Here is a 14,501-nt window from a genome sequence, read left to right as displayed (position 1 = left end):
GTTAGTTCTCTGCATGTTACAAACGCTCAGTATTTTGATTTGGGCCAGTTTTCTAGCTTTTCCTTATGTCAGCTTAACTTTACATTTAATTCCACCCCCACCCCGCTTTTAGCCACTGCATGACAAAGACTGACTTTGTTTGTGCTTAGCATTCTTGTGTTATTATCAGATGTAGTAATCAGAGTAACAGATATGCATCAAGAAAGATACACAGCAGTAATAATTTGCTTTTCCTACTTTGGAATTTTGTTCTGTAAATGCTCTATCCTTGATTTGAGGACCTGCTGTTGCTAGGCAACCCATAATAGGAAAAGGTCCCTTGTTGAGATTGCTTTGGTGTTAAAAAAGCAATACAGCGATGGAAAAGGAAACAAAGGCACGTGATATGGATAATGAAAGAATAGGGGCCAGAACTCTTAGGGCCCCAGAAAATGCTCTGTCAAGAGCCTTGTCTTATAAGGATAAGAAAAAAGAAACTTAACACCTAAAATGGTTATGATACTGATTAGCATCCATAATGTCAGTTTCTGTTAACTTCTCTTTTCAAAATTGGTGTTTGTGTGCTGGAGAAAAGAGGAAGCATTACGATTTCATTTAACTGGCATGGGAAAAGAGTGACCAATCATTGCTAAATCTATATGGAAAAATCAGAAGGAAGTTTACAGTTAATTAAACATGTTTTACAAGTCAGCAACTTGCACAGAACCTAGCTGATTTTATCATTGTGCATATTGCTGGATTTGGACGTAGGAAACAGAATTTCAAAACCCAATTCGGTCATGAAGCTCAAAAGTGGGCACACCACTATTTTCAGTATAGACTCCTTGGGCAGATTGGATAAAAATGCTAAATGCTGTTTTCTTTAACCATGGTTTATTAACTGAATTCATTCAACATGCTAAACCATAATCACTGGGTTCACACAGCATGTGAAGCCAAACCCAGCACACATTATGGCTTAGCATGATATGTGAAACCAAATCTGTCAGATTAATTAGAAATTGTATGTAGTAGTGAACCGAAGTTCCAGAGTTATTCAGAGGGAGAGAAAATATTATCTCTTTCAGTTTTCTGGATGTTGTGCATAATTTTATAAAAGGTTTATCATGTCAGCACTTTTTGTCTGTTTAAAAACATGTAGAAAATCACATGCTTATCTGCTTCAGTTAATTAGTTAATTAAATTAATTAGTTGATTTAGTTAATTAGCATCATGCATTCATTCCATACGCTCCCAAATCTAAGTTTCCAAAATGAATATTTGATCCAGATTTTACTCTTAAATTTTTTTATCCAATCTCACTATGAATATAGCAGACTGATTGATTAGAGGGTTTTGAAGGATAATTAACTCATGTCCAATGATCTGGAAGCATTTATTTACTTATTTATATATGATTAGGTAACAGCAAAACACAAAACAAATTAAAACTGTAAGAAACAATATACAGACTGTAAAACAACAACAACAACAAAATGATTGTAGTATGGCACCCACAGTCATCTAGGGCTGAAACAATACTTCATTTACTTGTTAGCAAAATGCACAAACTTCTCACTCATGGGCATCTGTGCTTCTCCTCCATGACCACTACCGGGAACCGCCCCACCAGGTGGGAGTGGAACTACTACAACACAGTGCTTCTAACTCCCAACCTTTAGAGACAGTCCATAATGATTCCATAGTCAGTGGTACTGAACACTGCTGGGAGGTTTCATGGGATTGAGAGAGGTAATTCCCCAATCCTATAGAAGATTACCCACCAGCTGACCAATAGCATTTCTATCCCATTACAGGAGATGGTTCCTGATTAAAAAGGATTCAAATCGTGCATGTTATCCATGGTATCTGATTTGTCACCACTACTTCCCTAAAAAGAGAAATCAGACAACAGTTATCAAACATGATCAGGGAGGACTTCAAGGCAGGGAGCATTAGGTTCCCTCTCAGAAAACATTGGTTATGTCTCAAATTTAAACACTCACTTCTCACCTAGCCACCTGAAGGAGCCAGGAGAGGCATGACACAAGCCCACAAGATTATCTCACCACAGTGGATTCCTTCCAACTAGCGTCCAACCAAAAGTGGATACAAGCAACTTTATCTTCTGAAAAACCTGCAAATTCATCCTGGTGCTTGTAGGAGCCTTGCCCATCTTTCCATTAAAGGGTTCAGGTTGCTCTGTGCAGTATTGCTGGGTGGCAATCAAGAGATTGCCACCCAGCAAGGAGAAAGATTGACACTTTGATGTTCTTACCACCACTTTGTAGGCTCAAACATGAGCTCTTACCTGTATCCACTTCTGATTTTTGCACTGTAGAAAAGTTGCTGTAGATTTCTTTTCAGACACTTCCTTTCCCTCAGCTCCTCAGTAAACCTAGGAGTCACTTGGGGTTGGCAAGTGGGCAGAGGTGTTACTGGAGCAATATCATCCTGTGCTCTGCCTGCCCCCAGATTCCATCAACTAGGCACAGTATGGAGCTGCCCACCAAATGTATGGGGAAGGTTTTAGAAGTACCCTCTGGAAAACCTCGAATCATTTTAATAGGTCCACCACCCTGTGGATGTTTAGGACCTCTGTGGTGCAGTTTGATGAGGAAAGGGTCATGAAAATGATTCATCGTGGAAAGGACAGATGTTAATATCCTCAATTTTCAAATCACAATTTCTCTGCAACAAAAGTAAAGACCAGGTTCAGGGGGTGCCCTCCAATATATGTTGGGGCTGCAGTTGTAACAAACCCAAGGTCATTGTGGAAACCATTAACTGCATTAGACCCCTTCCCCACAGTATGGAGGTTGAAGTAAGGAAGACTAGCAGTCTTGTGAACTTCAACACCAGCTCAGAGATGAGTTCCAAAGGCTCAAGAAAGGCAACTGCTGGGCAGGCAAGTAGTTAATATATCAGCAGCAGACCTAGCTTGTCAGTGCAGCCCGATTCCATTCACAGACACTTGCATCCATTCATGTCTGGTGCAGAGCTCCCCATTACTACAAGGTCTCACAAAACTCTCCTACCTGGCCTTGACTTTGTGGCTGCTGCAGGACTTGAGACCTAGTTGGGCATATTTCCAATAGGGAAACATCCATGTCTTAGTAACATACGTGAGATCTGCACACTTGCCTGTCGCCATATCATATATGGATGTGAGCACAGACCTGGTGTTTACCAGCAGCAAGAGACCAAGGTACCTGAGAATTCAGTCACCTGGGCCCAGGCCCTGATGGAAGAACCATTAACCCCTAGGTTGTCCTTATCTTTTTCCTAAACTGTTAATGAAAGTTTGATACAATTTTGCTAAAATACTCTAGGCTTTCAGAGAATTGCTATGCAGTGAGGAACATATCCATTTGGAGTTAATTTTACAGGTTGGCTGCATACAGGATCCACTCCCTGCTCTCTATCCTATTGGGAATTACAAACTTCTAAGGGATGTAGGATTCATTGTGAGTATAGTCATTTCCTACCAGTAGAAAAAGAAAAATGAACTTTTTAAAATGAAAGATTTGAGTCATAAGATATTGTAAAGTAAGCAGAAATTACAATACACTGGAATCACAGCCTCTCTTTGCTTTTTTCCTCCAGATCGGTGGTTGTCTCCTGGTTTTGGTGTTAAGACTGTATTTTCTGCATAACTGTTTCCTGCCTCTTCATATGCTTGCCACTTATTTCACCAGGAGCTAGCAGCAGCAATCCCTTTATACATTATCAGGCTGTTCTACAGCTACATATAGACGGTTGCATTAGACTCACGTTCCTTATTCTGGCAGCTACCAGGTTCAGGTTAGAATTTGGCATTCTTGCTCAGATTTCTGGGAGCTGCTGTTCCAACCAATCTAGAGGGCATAAGGATGGGAAGATTTCTGTAGATCTGCTTTTACAAATCCCAGAGACATTCAGAAAATAAAACTGGTGAGTGACTGTAGTCCATGCTTTGTTCTGAAGGCTGCTGTGTCACACAATAAAAAAGGAAGGAAAAAAAAAAACATGGAGGGACATGTAGATACTGAACACTTTCCCCTGTTCACTAGGCTGACTAGAAGATTCAAACCCATGATATTGAACAATAGCCAGTGATGCTTAACTTGTTGTCTATCACAGTTCTTTCAGTTGCAGCTATTTGCAGAATTACTATTATTTTAAAGCCCATTCTAGGTTGCATGGAATACAGTTCCTGTTAAACATTTCAGGAATCTTAAGAAGTCTGTTATGCAATCCTAATTTTCTACAATTAGCAGACACAGAAAGGAAGAGGAGACTTTCTTAAAATAAAGGTGGAACTTGGCCACATGCTTTCTGTCACAAGCAAAACAAATATTGTGTGCTGGAATGAATTTCTTGCCAGGAGCAGCATGTTGGAATGTGTCTGGCTCGTTTTGTTAAAGAAAATTATCTGCCTCAGAAAATGTGCTTTATGAATAATATCCTTATTTCTACTAAGAAAACTGTAGGGTTTTTTTTTTCCAGTTGGCAAGAGTATGTAGAACATATTTTGTAAAGGAGTATGTTGATTTGGTAGATTTGTCAGCATGTTTGCTTAATGCTGTAAAGAATATAATTCTTCATTCTTTATTTTATTGTTTCCCCATTTTATCCCACTCTTTCTCTTAAAAAAAAACAACAACAATCCCCCAAGGTAATCAGCCAACATTAGAAGTAAGAAAATGATCAAGAACTGTGAGCGTAGGGAAAAAAACCTCAGTCAGCAATAAATAACAAATTTGATCAGTATATCAACTATGAGGCCCCCAATAATGCATAACCCCATAAACAGTAGCGTAAAGGCTCTTCTGCCTCAAAGGCCTCTCAAAAGAACAGTGACTTGGCCAGGAGCGAAAAACAACAACATTAAGAATGAAAAGTATAGTTTCTTCTTGAAGGCATTGTCCGTGGTATTTATTACAACTGAAAATGTCTAATTTCTTTTACTTCATGCGGGAGAGGAACACAGATCAAGGTGTTCAGATATTTATAACATAGAGGAGATGGCATAGCTAATTTAGGTTAACCTGTGTATCTAGGTCTCAAGACATTTGGATTTCAAGGCAAAAACAACATTTTCAATTGGGTCCAAAGACTAACTGATCACAGATCAATTAAGAATAATGTCATTTAAGCAACCTCAGAATAATATGTTCTTTTTAACTAGTTCTGATAGCATTTGGGGCTAAAAGAAGTTCTGTCTAGGGATAACTCTGTTTCTCAACTTGAAAATATCATAGAATTATATTTAGCATCATGGATAAAGAATCAAATCATCATTACTATCATAAATAATGTATGTTTATTAAAGCAATTCCTCATCTTTCAATGCCAGCTAGGGAATACTAGGAATTAAAATCCAATGCATTTGAAGAGCCCCAATTGAGGAGGGCTGTTGTAAAGCATAATTTTGCATCAATAAATGACATGTTATCTAGGTAGAGCCTATTCCGTAGTTTTCCAGAATGTCCTAGTCCAAACTTCCCCAGATTTACATAGCCAGAATTCCCAAAGTTTCTGGAGGACATCAAGCTGGGAAAAGGTTGTGTTCATCCATTGTAGAGAAAAGGATTATTTCCTAGCTGGAAAGCAAAATAAAGGTGAAATGTACAGCCTTCCTTGAGTTGAGCGTGACTACATGAACACAATTGTACAGGATTTTCAGCAACAGTGCAGAGGTGGTTTGCCATTGTTGTTGCTTTCTTCCATCAAACTATGTGTTGTTGTTGTTATTTAGATTTATTACAGCCCAAAAGACTATTATACTCCAAAAGACTGGGTGTCTTACAACATATTGAATGTAGAATTAAAACAATTAAAAACAACAACAAAATTTAACAGTCCGGACAAGAAAACAACAAAAACAGTAAAAAAAAACACAACAGGGGCTCCACTGACACCCTAACCTGGTGTCAGGCCTAGGAACAGAGTCAGATCTTAAAGAGACTTCCAGAATCCCAGGAGACTGGCCACCATATGTATCTCTGGGAGATACAAGATTGTTTGCAAGCCCAAACAAATTCAGCCAATGGTGTTACCTGCTGACATGCTGCTGTCGTACCTTTGCATATTCTGAATGATACAATCATTCAGGGACAGGAGAGAACAACAGATGTCTTATTTATATTCATGGTGGGTGAGGGATGCCCCCCCACCCTCCTGGTGTTTCGAAGGGGCTTGAAGACCTGGGTTTTTGCCCAGGACTTTGGCGAGGGTGAGTGATGTCCCTTTGGATTGCGTGCATTTGTTTCTTGATCATTCCTATACAGTCCTTGTCACTTTTGCCATTTTTTATTTTCTTATTTTTGTCTCTTAGTGTATTTTTTTATTACTTAATGTTTTCACTTGTGAGCCACCCAGAGTTGTTGGGAGTTGGGCGGCATGCACATTTAAATAATAATAATAGAATATCTCCCCTTCGTAATAAATCTCATGCTGTAACTGTCCATAGCTCCTGCGCCCTCAGCTTGTATATTTCACTAACAGTGCTTATCAAGAGGGAAGCCTGTATTTGAAATAGGATAAGCAAAGCCACTGTGGTGACCCTTTTTCTCCTTTTCAGGTGACCTGGTGTCTCGGGCAATGCACCACCTGCAGCCACTCAGTGCAAAGCAACATAGCAATACCACGCCCATGCATCACCGGCAGGGGTCACTCTACTGGGAACCGGAGGCCTTGTACACCCTCTGTTATTTCATGCACTGCCCGCAGATGGAATGGGAGAACCCCAACGTGGAGCCTTCCAAAGTCACGCTACAGACAGAAAGGTAATGCTTCTGATGAATGGACCCACAGTTTCCTAATTCCAATATTTACCCTCAAGACAGGCAAACCTGCCTTTAAGGTTATTTTTAAAAAGATTAATTAAACAAATCATATTCTTAGTGATTCTAAGACAATCCTCTCATTTTAAGGGTACATCTTTAGAAATAAAATCTAGTCTTTCAAGTAAATCTAGTAGTTGCCAAATGCTGGCTAAGCACTGTAGGTTTCTTGACTCCGTCTATTTTGGTTGCAGCTGTTTCTTCTTGCTGGAATATTTCTTGTTTGCCATGAAGCCCTCTGTGGCTGATGCAGAATATATAAAAAAAAATGACACCCAGTGGCTACACGCTGCCTGCAGATTGGTTCCAGATGTCTCTTTTGGAGTGATCTTCCTTTCCCCAACCATGCTTTTTTGTCGGGGGGGGGGAGCACTTGGCTGTGCCTCTGTATTGGAAAGGAAAATTAGAGGTTCTGTTCGTAGTTTAACAGGTTTGGTATTCAATGTATTTTTTTTTTTACAAATTTAATGGATTTCTGCAACTGTAATTTGGGAAATAGGGCCTGAATAGGAACCACCATCAAAAGAATAATCTTCAGAGAGTAGCAGACAGCTAATAAAGCCTGTTGATATTCAGAAATGACATTGAACAAGTTCATCACTCATTATCTTTTGGCTGACTATATCTCAAGATCCAAACCTATGATGCCAGTAGCTAAAATGGTTCATCCAGCAGAGCTATTTCCAAATGTAAGTTTTCTGCAGGGATTTTTTTTTTCTCACTTAAAAGTACTTACCATTGTGCCTTTTAAGGGTCTATTGAAAACCATTCAGTGAAACTTTCTTCATTACTTAGTAGTTCCCCCTTCCCCCTTTTATCAGAGTATGGCTTCTGTTTTAGCATGTGGGAATATCAAAATGATGGCCTCTTTCTTGAAGTCCTCCACCATGCCCTAATGTAACTTCACCCTGGGTCATTTGTGGGACTGTCAAATTGGTGAATTCCTTGCTTGCTGCTTCTGCTTAGTAAATTTAAACCAGCTAGAATTGGCTTCTTGCTCACCCAACTCTGGTGAATCCACGACTACTGCTTAATCACACCAAGCACTCTTACTGGTCCTTCTTTTCCTCCGTGTATAGTTGCATTCCAGAAATTAAATTACTTCCCCCTCTTCTTTGCTGCCTCCTGGGACTTCAAAGACTGAAGATAGTAAAGAAGTGGTTAGACTTCAGTAAACATACTGCAGTAGTACATACTACACAGACTGTGCTTGCATTAAGAAGGCCTGGATTACACTGATTTTGCATGCTGTGTACAAAGTAGTCATCCCAACAATCTCAGAGTAATACTCAAGAAAAGTTAATATCTACACAATATATTGAATTTCAATATATGCTACTATTATATATTTAGTGATAGTAAAGTATGCTAAGTAATGTATTGGACATAGGAGTGGTGTGAGAAGTCCAAGGTGGATCTGTAGGAACATTTAATCTGCACATATTTTATTTTCAAATTGCCATCTCTATTTTTACACCAATTTAAAACCCCTAAAATTCTGGCCAGGTAAATTAAAAAAAAAAATGATAGGCAGCAACCTTATTCTATAATCTAGTTATATTTCTATGCACATTACTACTTTAGCAGTTATGAAGTAATTGGAACTATATTAAAACCAGAGGAAAGTCTGTTCCTTTTTAAACCTTATTTGACAAATTCCCTTTCCCTGGAAAACCACTTTAGGAACGGTGGTAATGTGGTCAAAGCCAGAATAAGCTTTCTGTATGGTTGCCAGGAACTTGTGGCTGACTTGGAAAGAGCAAAGATTCCTTCTGCTGCCTGATCAGATGTGCCTTCATCTTCAGCACCGAAAATCTCAAGTGCAAAAGATTGGAGAGGCCCAGCCCAGATCTTTCCACTCTACTGAGTTAATGCTTTCCTTTTTAGTTTCAGTTCTCATGCAGCCTCACAAATGTGACTGGTTAGCGTGGCTTCTATTAGTGCTTTCAAAAGTTCCTTTTGTGTTTTTAGTTTCACCAAAGAGATACCATTTCTGTCTAGCATATGATTTATTGCTAGCACTTTCCTTTTTGAACAGCTCATTCTTTTCTTTTCTTTTCTTTTTTTGGGAGGGAGGGATATTTGCAAGAAGGAATTATTTTTAGTTTTATGTTCTTTGCTTTTGTATTAGAAAGGAAATAAGGAAGGGGAAGAAGACAGGAAAATGTCCCATCACCAGTGTAAAAGTTCAATGCAACTGCTAGTCTGTTGCTTTCTGTACGTGGATTGTTTTTCTCTTTCACCCCACAGAGGAATATATGCAGCTCCTCCTGTGTTGAAGTTCTGAAGCTTGAATGGAAAGATCCTCATCTGCATCTCTTGGTTGGTGATGCCAATAACCTCTGAGGGATATAGCAAGTTCAATTTCATGTGAAATGTTCCTTGTCTGAGATGCCTTTCCCCCCAATCTGTTAATGATTCTGTTTCCCTTTTTGCCTTTGGTAATAGAGTACAGTAGTTTGTATTGCACCCTTTTCTATCTCCAGTGCTTGAGTCTCCTGAACCTTCCAGGAATCAGAGGGGACTGCTTGGATTTGGTTTGCATGCCTAAAGCTTTCCATTGGGTTCAGTCTGAAGCCCAGCTACTCTCCTCCTATTTATAACCTCTGAGAATTGTTGGGTAATAAGATTAAGAGAAGACAAGAAATATAAATATCAACCTTTATATGTATTTCAAAAGAGAAAAATTAGGCATAAAATATATCTTTAACAGTACATAAAAGTAACAACAAACAAATAAATAATATAATACAAATTATATTTGTATTATACACAAGACAGCAGGGAATTAAGGAAAAATCAGAAAAGCAAAACAAGTAAGAAGAATACTTCTCTTATACAGAGTTCACCACCTGATTCAATTATGTTCACAGCCAAAAAGCAATCTCTTGTTAACTCTATAGTTAATTCTATTAAAGCTGTAGATCTTGCAAATATCCAACAAGAATTAATGCTGAAACCCTCTTAAAAGAGCCTAGAATCTTGTGTGATACTTTCCTGCAACCAGCTATTCTCAGTTTTGTTCTTCTTAATTCTGAAATTTGTGACCAGTCTATTATTGGCCCCATAGAAAAGTTGGAAGCAGAACAGTGCAACCTTAATGAACCACCAATGCTTGGTACATATTCTTTCTTTTGGAAAAGTGCTGTGGCAAAATGCTGGTGTGGAAATTTCCTATCTTCCTTTGGGCTGCAATTTCACTTACAGTTTACTTTATATGGATTCACTGGTCTCTGGATATTTAGTATCTTACTTTTTTCTAGCCCTGTGTATATATCTCATTCCCAATCACTGAATAGTGGAAAGAAAAAAAAATACAGTCAAGCAGAGAGGATTTGTAGAGCCTTAATAAAAATTACTAAAAATCATGTAATTTAAAAATAATTTTTCCTAATAAGCAAGGAAAAACAGTGATGGTTAGAAATCCAATCTGAAGCATTTTTATCATTCTTGAATCCATTATTTTCACATTTCCCACTTCTGATCCTCATAGAAAGGTTCAACCCTCTAAAAAATTGAATTTTTTAATTCAATTTTATTACATTAGGTCTTCTTATAACCTTTCTGCCAAGTAGCCTAACCATTTCCACTGAGCAACCAGGAACCCGGATCACCAAATAGATTCTTTTGAAAGGCAAATGAATGCAATCGTAATGCATTTACTGAAGATCTGTTTTATGAAATATACTCAGCAGGAACATAGAGTTTTTTAAAGGTCAGATATTAACAGTTGTAAGTGCTCCTTCCTGGGATCATTTGCACTCATTTTTAACTGAAATTAGTTTATTTTTGTTTCATACCTGAACCACTTTCTTTTATATAGTTGCATCAGGTCAATATGACTAATATTAAATGATGAGTTTTGGTTTTGAATCCAACATGCTAGTATAGTGGAGATCCACCCAAAGATGAATATCTTTAAAGGTTCTTTAAAGAGATTCTTTAAAGAGCTGTAAAGCCTAGTTTATCTCTGCTTATTAGTCTTCTGAGATCTTTCAGCCACCTTTTATGAAGTAACTGTACTGACAACATCTTTTATGTTGTCTTGTTCTATAGAATTCTTTTCCTATTATGTCTCAATGAAAATGTACTTTAGTAGTTCCTGCATCAGTGTTAATTTTACCAGGCAGCATACAGTGCTTTCTCTCTATAGAGATTTTTTTTAACCTCCAGAGTTCTTGTGCAAAAAAAATAAAAATAAAAATAAAAATCTGTTGTTCTGCAGGCTTTGATTTTGCTGTTCAAGGTTTAATTCACTTGCGCTTCAATTTGCCCCCTGACCTTTAATTTTCAGCCTAAGGTTTAATGCATAGGGAATTTATGGGTGTGTGTGCAGCATGCTGAATTTTGATCAACTGCATGTGAAGCCTTAACATATACTGCAAACGTATTTATTGTATTGATGTTCCTCAGTCTTTACTATGCACTGTAAAATATGGGAACAATATGTTGCGCAGTTCATAAGTAAAAGGGCAATAATGTTGGGAGAAAATTTAATTAACAACAAATCATGAGAGGGTTCTGAAGTTAAAGACAGTAATAGACACCCAGAGAGATAGACAGCCACATGCATACCCGTCTTCTCTCCAGATGTGTTGGGGATGCATGGCCCAAATCCAAGACATCTGGCAGGCACCTGGTTGGGGAAAGCTGATCTATGCATAATGTATACAAATACAACACTTTTATGCTGGGAATATTGCTAACTTCTCTTTGGAAAATTTAATGAATATACACAAAGTTGCCTATACAATAGATAGGTAGGTAAAGAAGGAGAGAGAGAGGCTAGCTGTTCGATCTGTTACTGTCCCCTTCAAACACACATAGCAACACTTAACCAGCACAACTGTCTCTTTCCTGATATCTTCCTGGAGAGAGAGAAAGAGTGGAAAAGAGCATGAAGAAAAGCAAAAAAAGGTTTAGAAAGGTGAAAGAGAAAAGGGGATCGCATGAACAAAAAAGGAGGAGGTACCTAGAAAGCAAATGAGAAGATGGCAAAATAAACTTAGGAAAATGCTTGATACCGAGTCACACCATTGATCCATCTACTTCAGTGTTGTCTACTTTGACTAGCAGCAAATCTATCTTCAGACAGACAGACAGACAGACAGAAGCCCTTCTCAGCTGTACGTAAGATGCTGGAGACTGAATGAGAATGCATTACCACCCCGTGGGTTCTGAAACAGGCAGATGATAACTTGATTTTTAAATTTTCTGTACCAGGGTGCTTCTGATTTGGTTCTTACAATAGGGTTCTTGACCTAGCTAGAAGGCAGCACCTAGATGACCTTGCTTAATCTCAGAGGGACCTGAGCAAGATAGTTCTTGGATAGGAGACTATCAGGAAATCCCAGGGTTTTAGGCTAGAAAACAGGATTCTGGAGAAAGGGAGTAACAGAACACTTTTGTATTATTTAGAAGTTGAGTTGAACTTAGCGTAAAGGAGATTTTATTTTTATCTCTATTAATATATTCTCTTCCTGCTTTACTTTAGTAGACAAGCAAAATTACTTTGCAGCCTTGTGTGAAAATATATGCATTTCTGAATAATCTTAAAAGGTTTTCAGTTGGCCAATCTCATTTGATGGCTTTTCAGCTATATCTTTCAGTGAGCCTTATCACACAATGTTCTCATTGTTCTTACCAGCAGTCACAAACTTCAAAAATCCTCCCAAATTAGCTCCGTACCATCCTTTGAAATTCATGTTTCCCCTTCCTCAGAGACAGACGAAAGCAAAGTCATCTTGTTCTTCTGGCTGAATGCATTTTCATTGGACATACTACCTACCTGACCAAGCTAATATCCATCATGCTTATACTGAACCAAAAGGGAAAAAAGGCACATTTATTCCCTTGAAAGGTTTGTTGGGCTAATACATTTTACAAACCTTCCTGAAATGAAAGTGGTTTTTTTCTTATTTTGCTTTGCTGCTTCTGTCTTTGTGAAAGACGAGGAGTGGGTCAGTTGTTGGTTCACAGAACGCTAGAGTTTGGTTGGTGGGAAGGGATGAACTCAGCAGCTACCAGCACTGATTGAATGGCTCCATAAGCACAGGCTTAGTAATCAGTGGTATCCACAGGATATGGTAAAAAAAAGTTAAGATGGTGGCCAGGTGCAACACACATAAAAAATGGATGAAGCTTCAGTTACGTTGTTGAGGTCACCATCTTGGCTTCTTTGACCATACTTTGCAAGCACTCCTCTTAGAGGAAGGATGGACTGAAGATACTCTGCAAGTTTAGCTTCATGCTACATGCATCTAGGATCTCCAGATGGTGAGAACAAGATGGGGAAAATGTATGTTGGCTTTAAAGGTAGCTTGAAATTTGCAAATAGATTACATGGTGGAGAGCCAAGCCTTTTGAAGAAAGATAACCACATATGTTATAAACCTTGCAGTTTAAAACTATAAATAAAAATAAAACTTGATTTAATCTTGTTGCTTCAGTCTTGCTAAATAAATTACAGATGTAACCCTAAGGTCAACTAACCTCTCCAACATATTAGACATATGGGTTACATTTTTCACTCTTCAGCATTCTCATCTTTCTTTTCTTTTTTCTTTTCTTCCCTGTAAATTTACAGGATCATTATTAGCCCAGGAAGTTTTAAAATAAAAAAAAAATATCTCAAATCTCTTAATGATGGCAGGAAATAGTGACTGGATATACTGTGTATCACACTGACTTGCTATTCAATGTATGCCCAAATACACAATTTCTATTTCTAAATCTTGGAAGAAGATGCTGAAAGTTTGGGTTTCATTGTATGATTTTTGACTCATACGCTGGTGCTGCCTGAATCTTTTCTTTTTCCTCTTTGAATAGGCACCTCTGAATGGTGTGGGAATGACTCCCTATGTCTGGAAGTGGAATCTTCTGGAATGGGAAATGATTTGCAGTGCTCTAGATGCAGTCTAGCTGATTGAAAGGCTGTGGGAGCTGGTGGAAGACAGGAATAACAATAGGAAGTTGAATATGACAGTCCATAGTGGAGAAGTCTAGAAGAGTATTAATTAATATTAACTATGATAGAACATAGCAATCAGTAACAGCTCTTACTTTACTGATTTTTGTCAGGGTGCATGCTAAACCATGATGTATAAGCAAGATTTATAGTACACTAAAACCAATCCAAAGAAACCGTAGTATCTTGTAATGCAATATGTGAAGCATTGTGTCCAGGAGGAGAGGAAGCAGTGAAAGGAATTGGAATGGGGAAATATGGGTCATATCTTGAGGCAAACCATGATTTATTTTAAGTGTGTGGACCCACAGTAGCTGGGCTCACATATAGCACGCAGCTATGCCGCTGTAAGTCTTAGAGGTGCAGTATGAATAGATTGAAAAATTTTGCTTTAGGCAAGACCAGCTAATAACAGGGAGAAAAGTTGCATAATGGTCATTTAGAATAATGACAGAAAAGAGAACCTATTCACATGGATTGGTGAGAACCAGACAGGTATTGCCCAGGAGCAGAGTGAGTCTAGCCCAGGGATCTCCAAACTCTTCAGCTCATTGATCCCTTCATGAAGTTTCATATTGTTCACTGACCCCCAAACATTTATTATATGGTCTAGCCCATGCAGCATGTGGCCTAGACGCCTTCCTTTCTGCCCACTAGGTTCCTTGTCCCACTTAGCTTTTGCTAAGATTATTTTAATTAATCAAATTACATAGGGAGCTGGCATGCCA

At 38.3% G+C, this 14,501-nt stretch overlaps 1 protein-coding gene across 2 annotated transcripts in view; it reads left to right on the top strand.

Moving 5' to 3' along the window:
• The window catches only part of ABTB3 (ankyrin repeat and BTB domain containing 3), a 213,526-nt gene that overhangs the window by 145,560 nt on the left and 53,465 nt on the right, over positions 1-14,501 (top strand). For both annotated transcript variants that reach the window (XM_088141089.1, XM_088141088.1), the window contains exon 3: positions 6,545-6,749. In XM_088141089.1, the coding sequence (XP_087997215.1) occupies positions 6,545-6,749 (205 nt within the window). The remainder of the gene's footprint in view (positions 1-6,544; positions 6,750-14,501) is intronic.

Source organism: Python bivittatus, unplaced genomic scaffold (assembly GCF_059951505.1).
Source record: "Python bivittatus isolate LINGU-HERP-01145 unplaced genomic scaffold, Pbiv_v1 ctg000330_np1212, whole genome shotgun sequence".
In the NCBI taxonomy this organism is placed as follows: domain Eukaryota; kingdom Metazoa; phylum Chordata; class Lepidosauria; order Squamata; family Pythonidae; genus Python; species Python bivittatus.
Note: the sequence above shows the minus strand (reverse complement) of the source record. Positions and strands in the feature narration are given on the sequence as shown.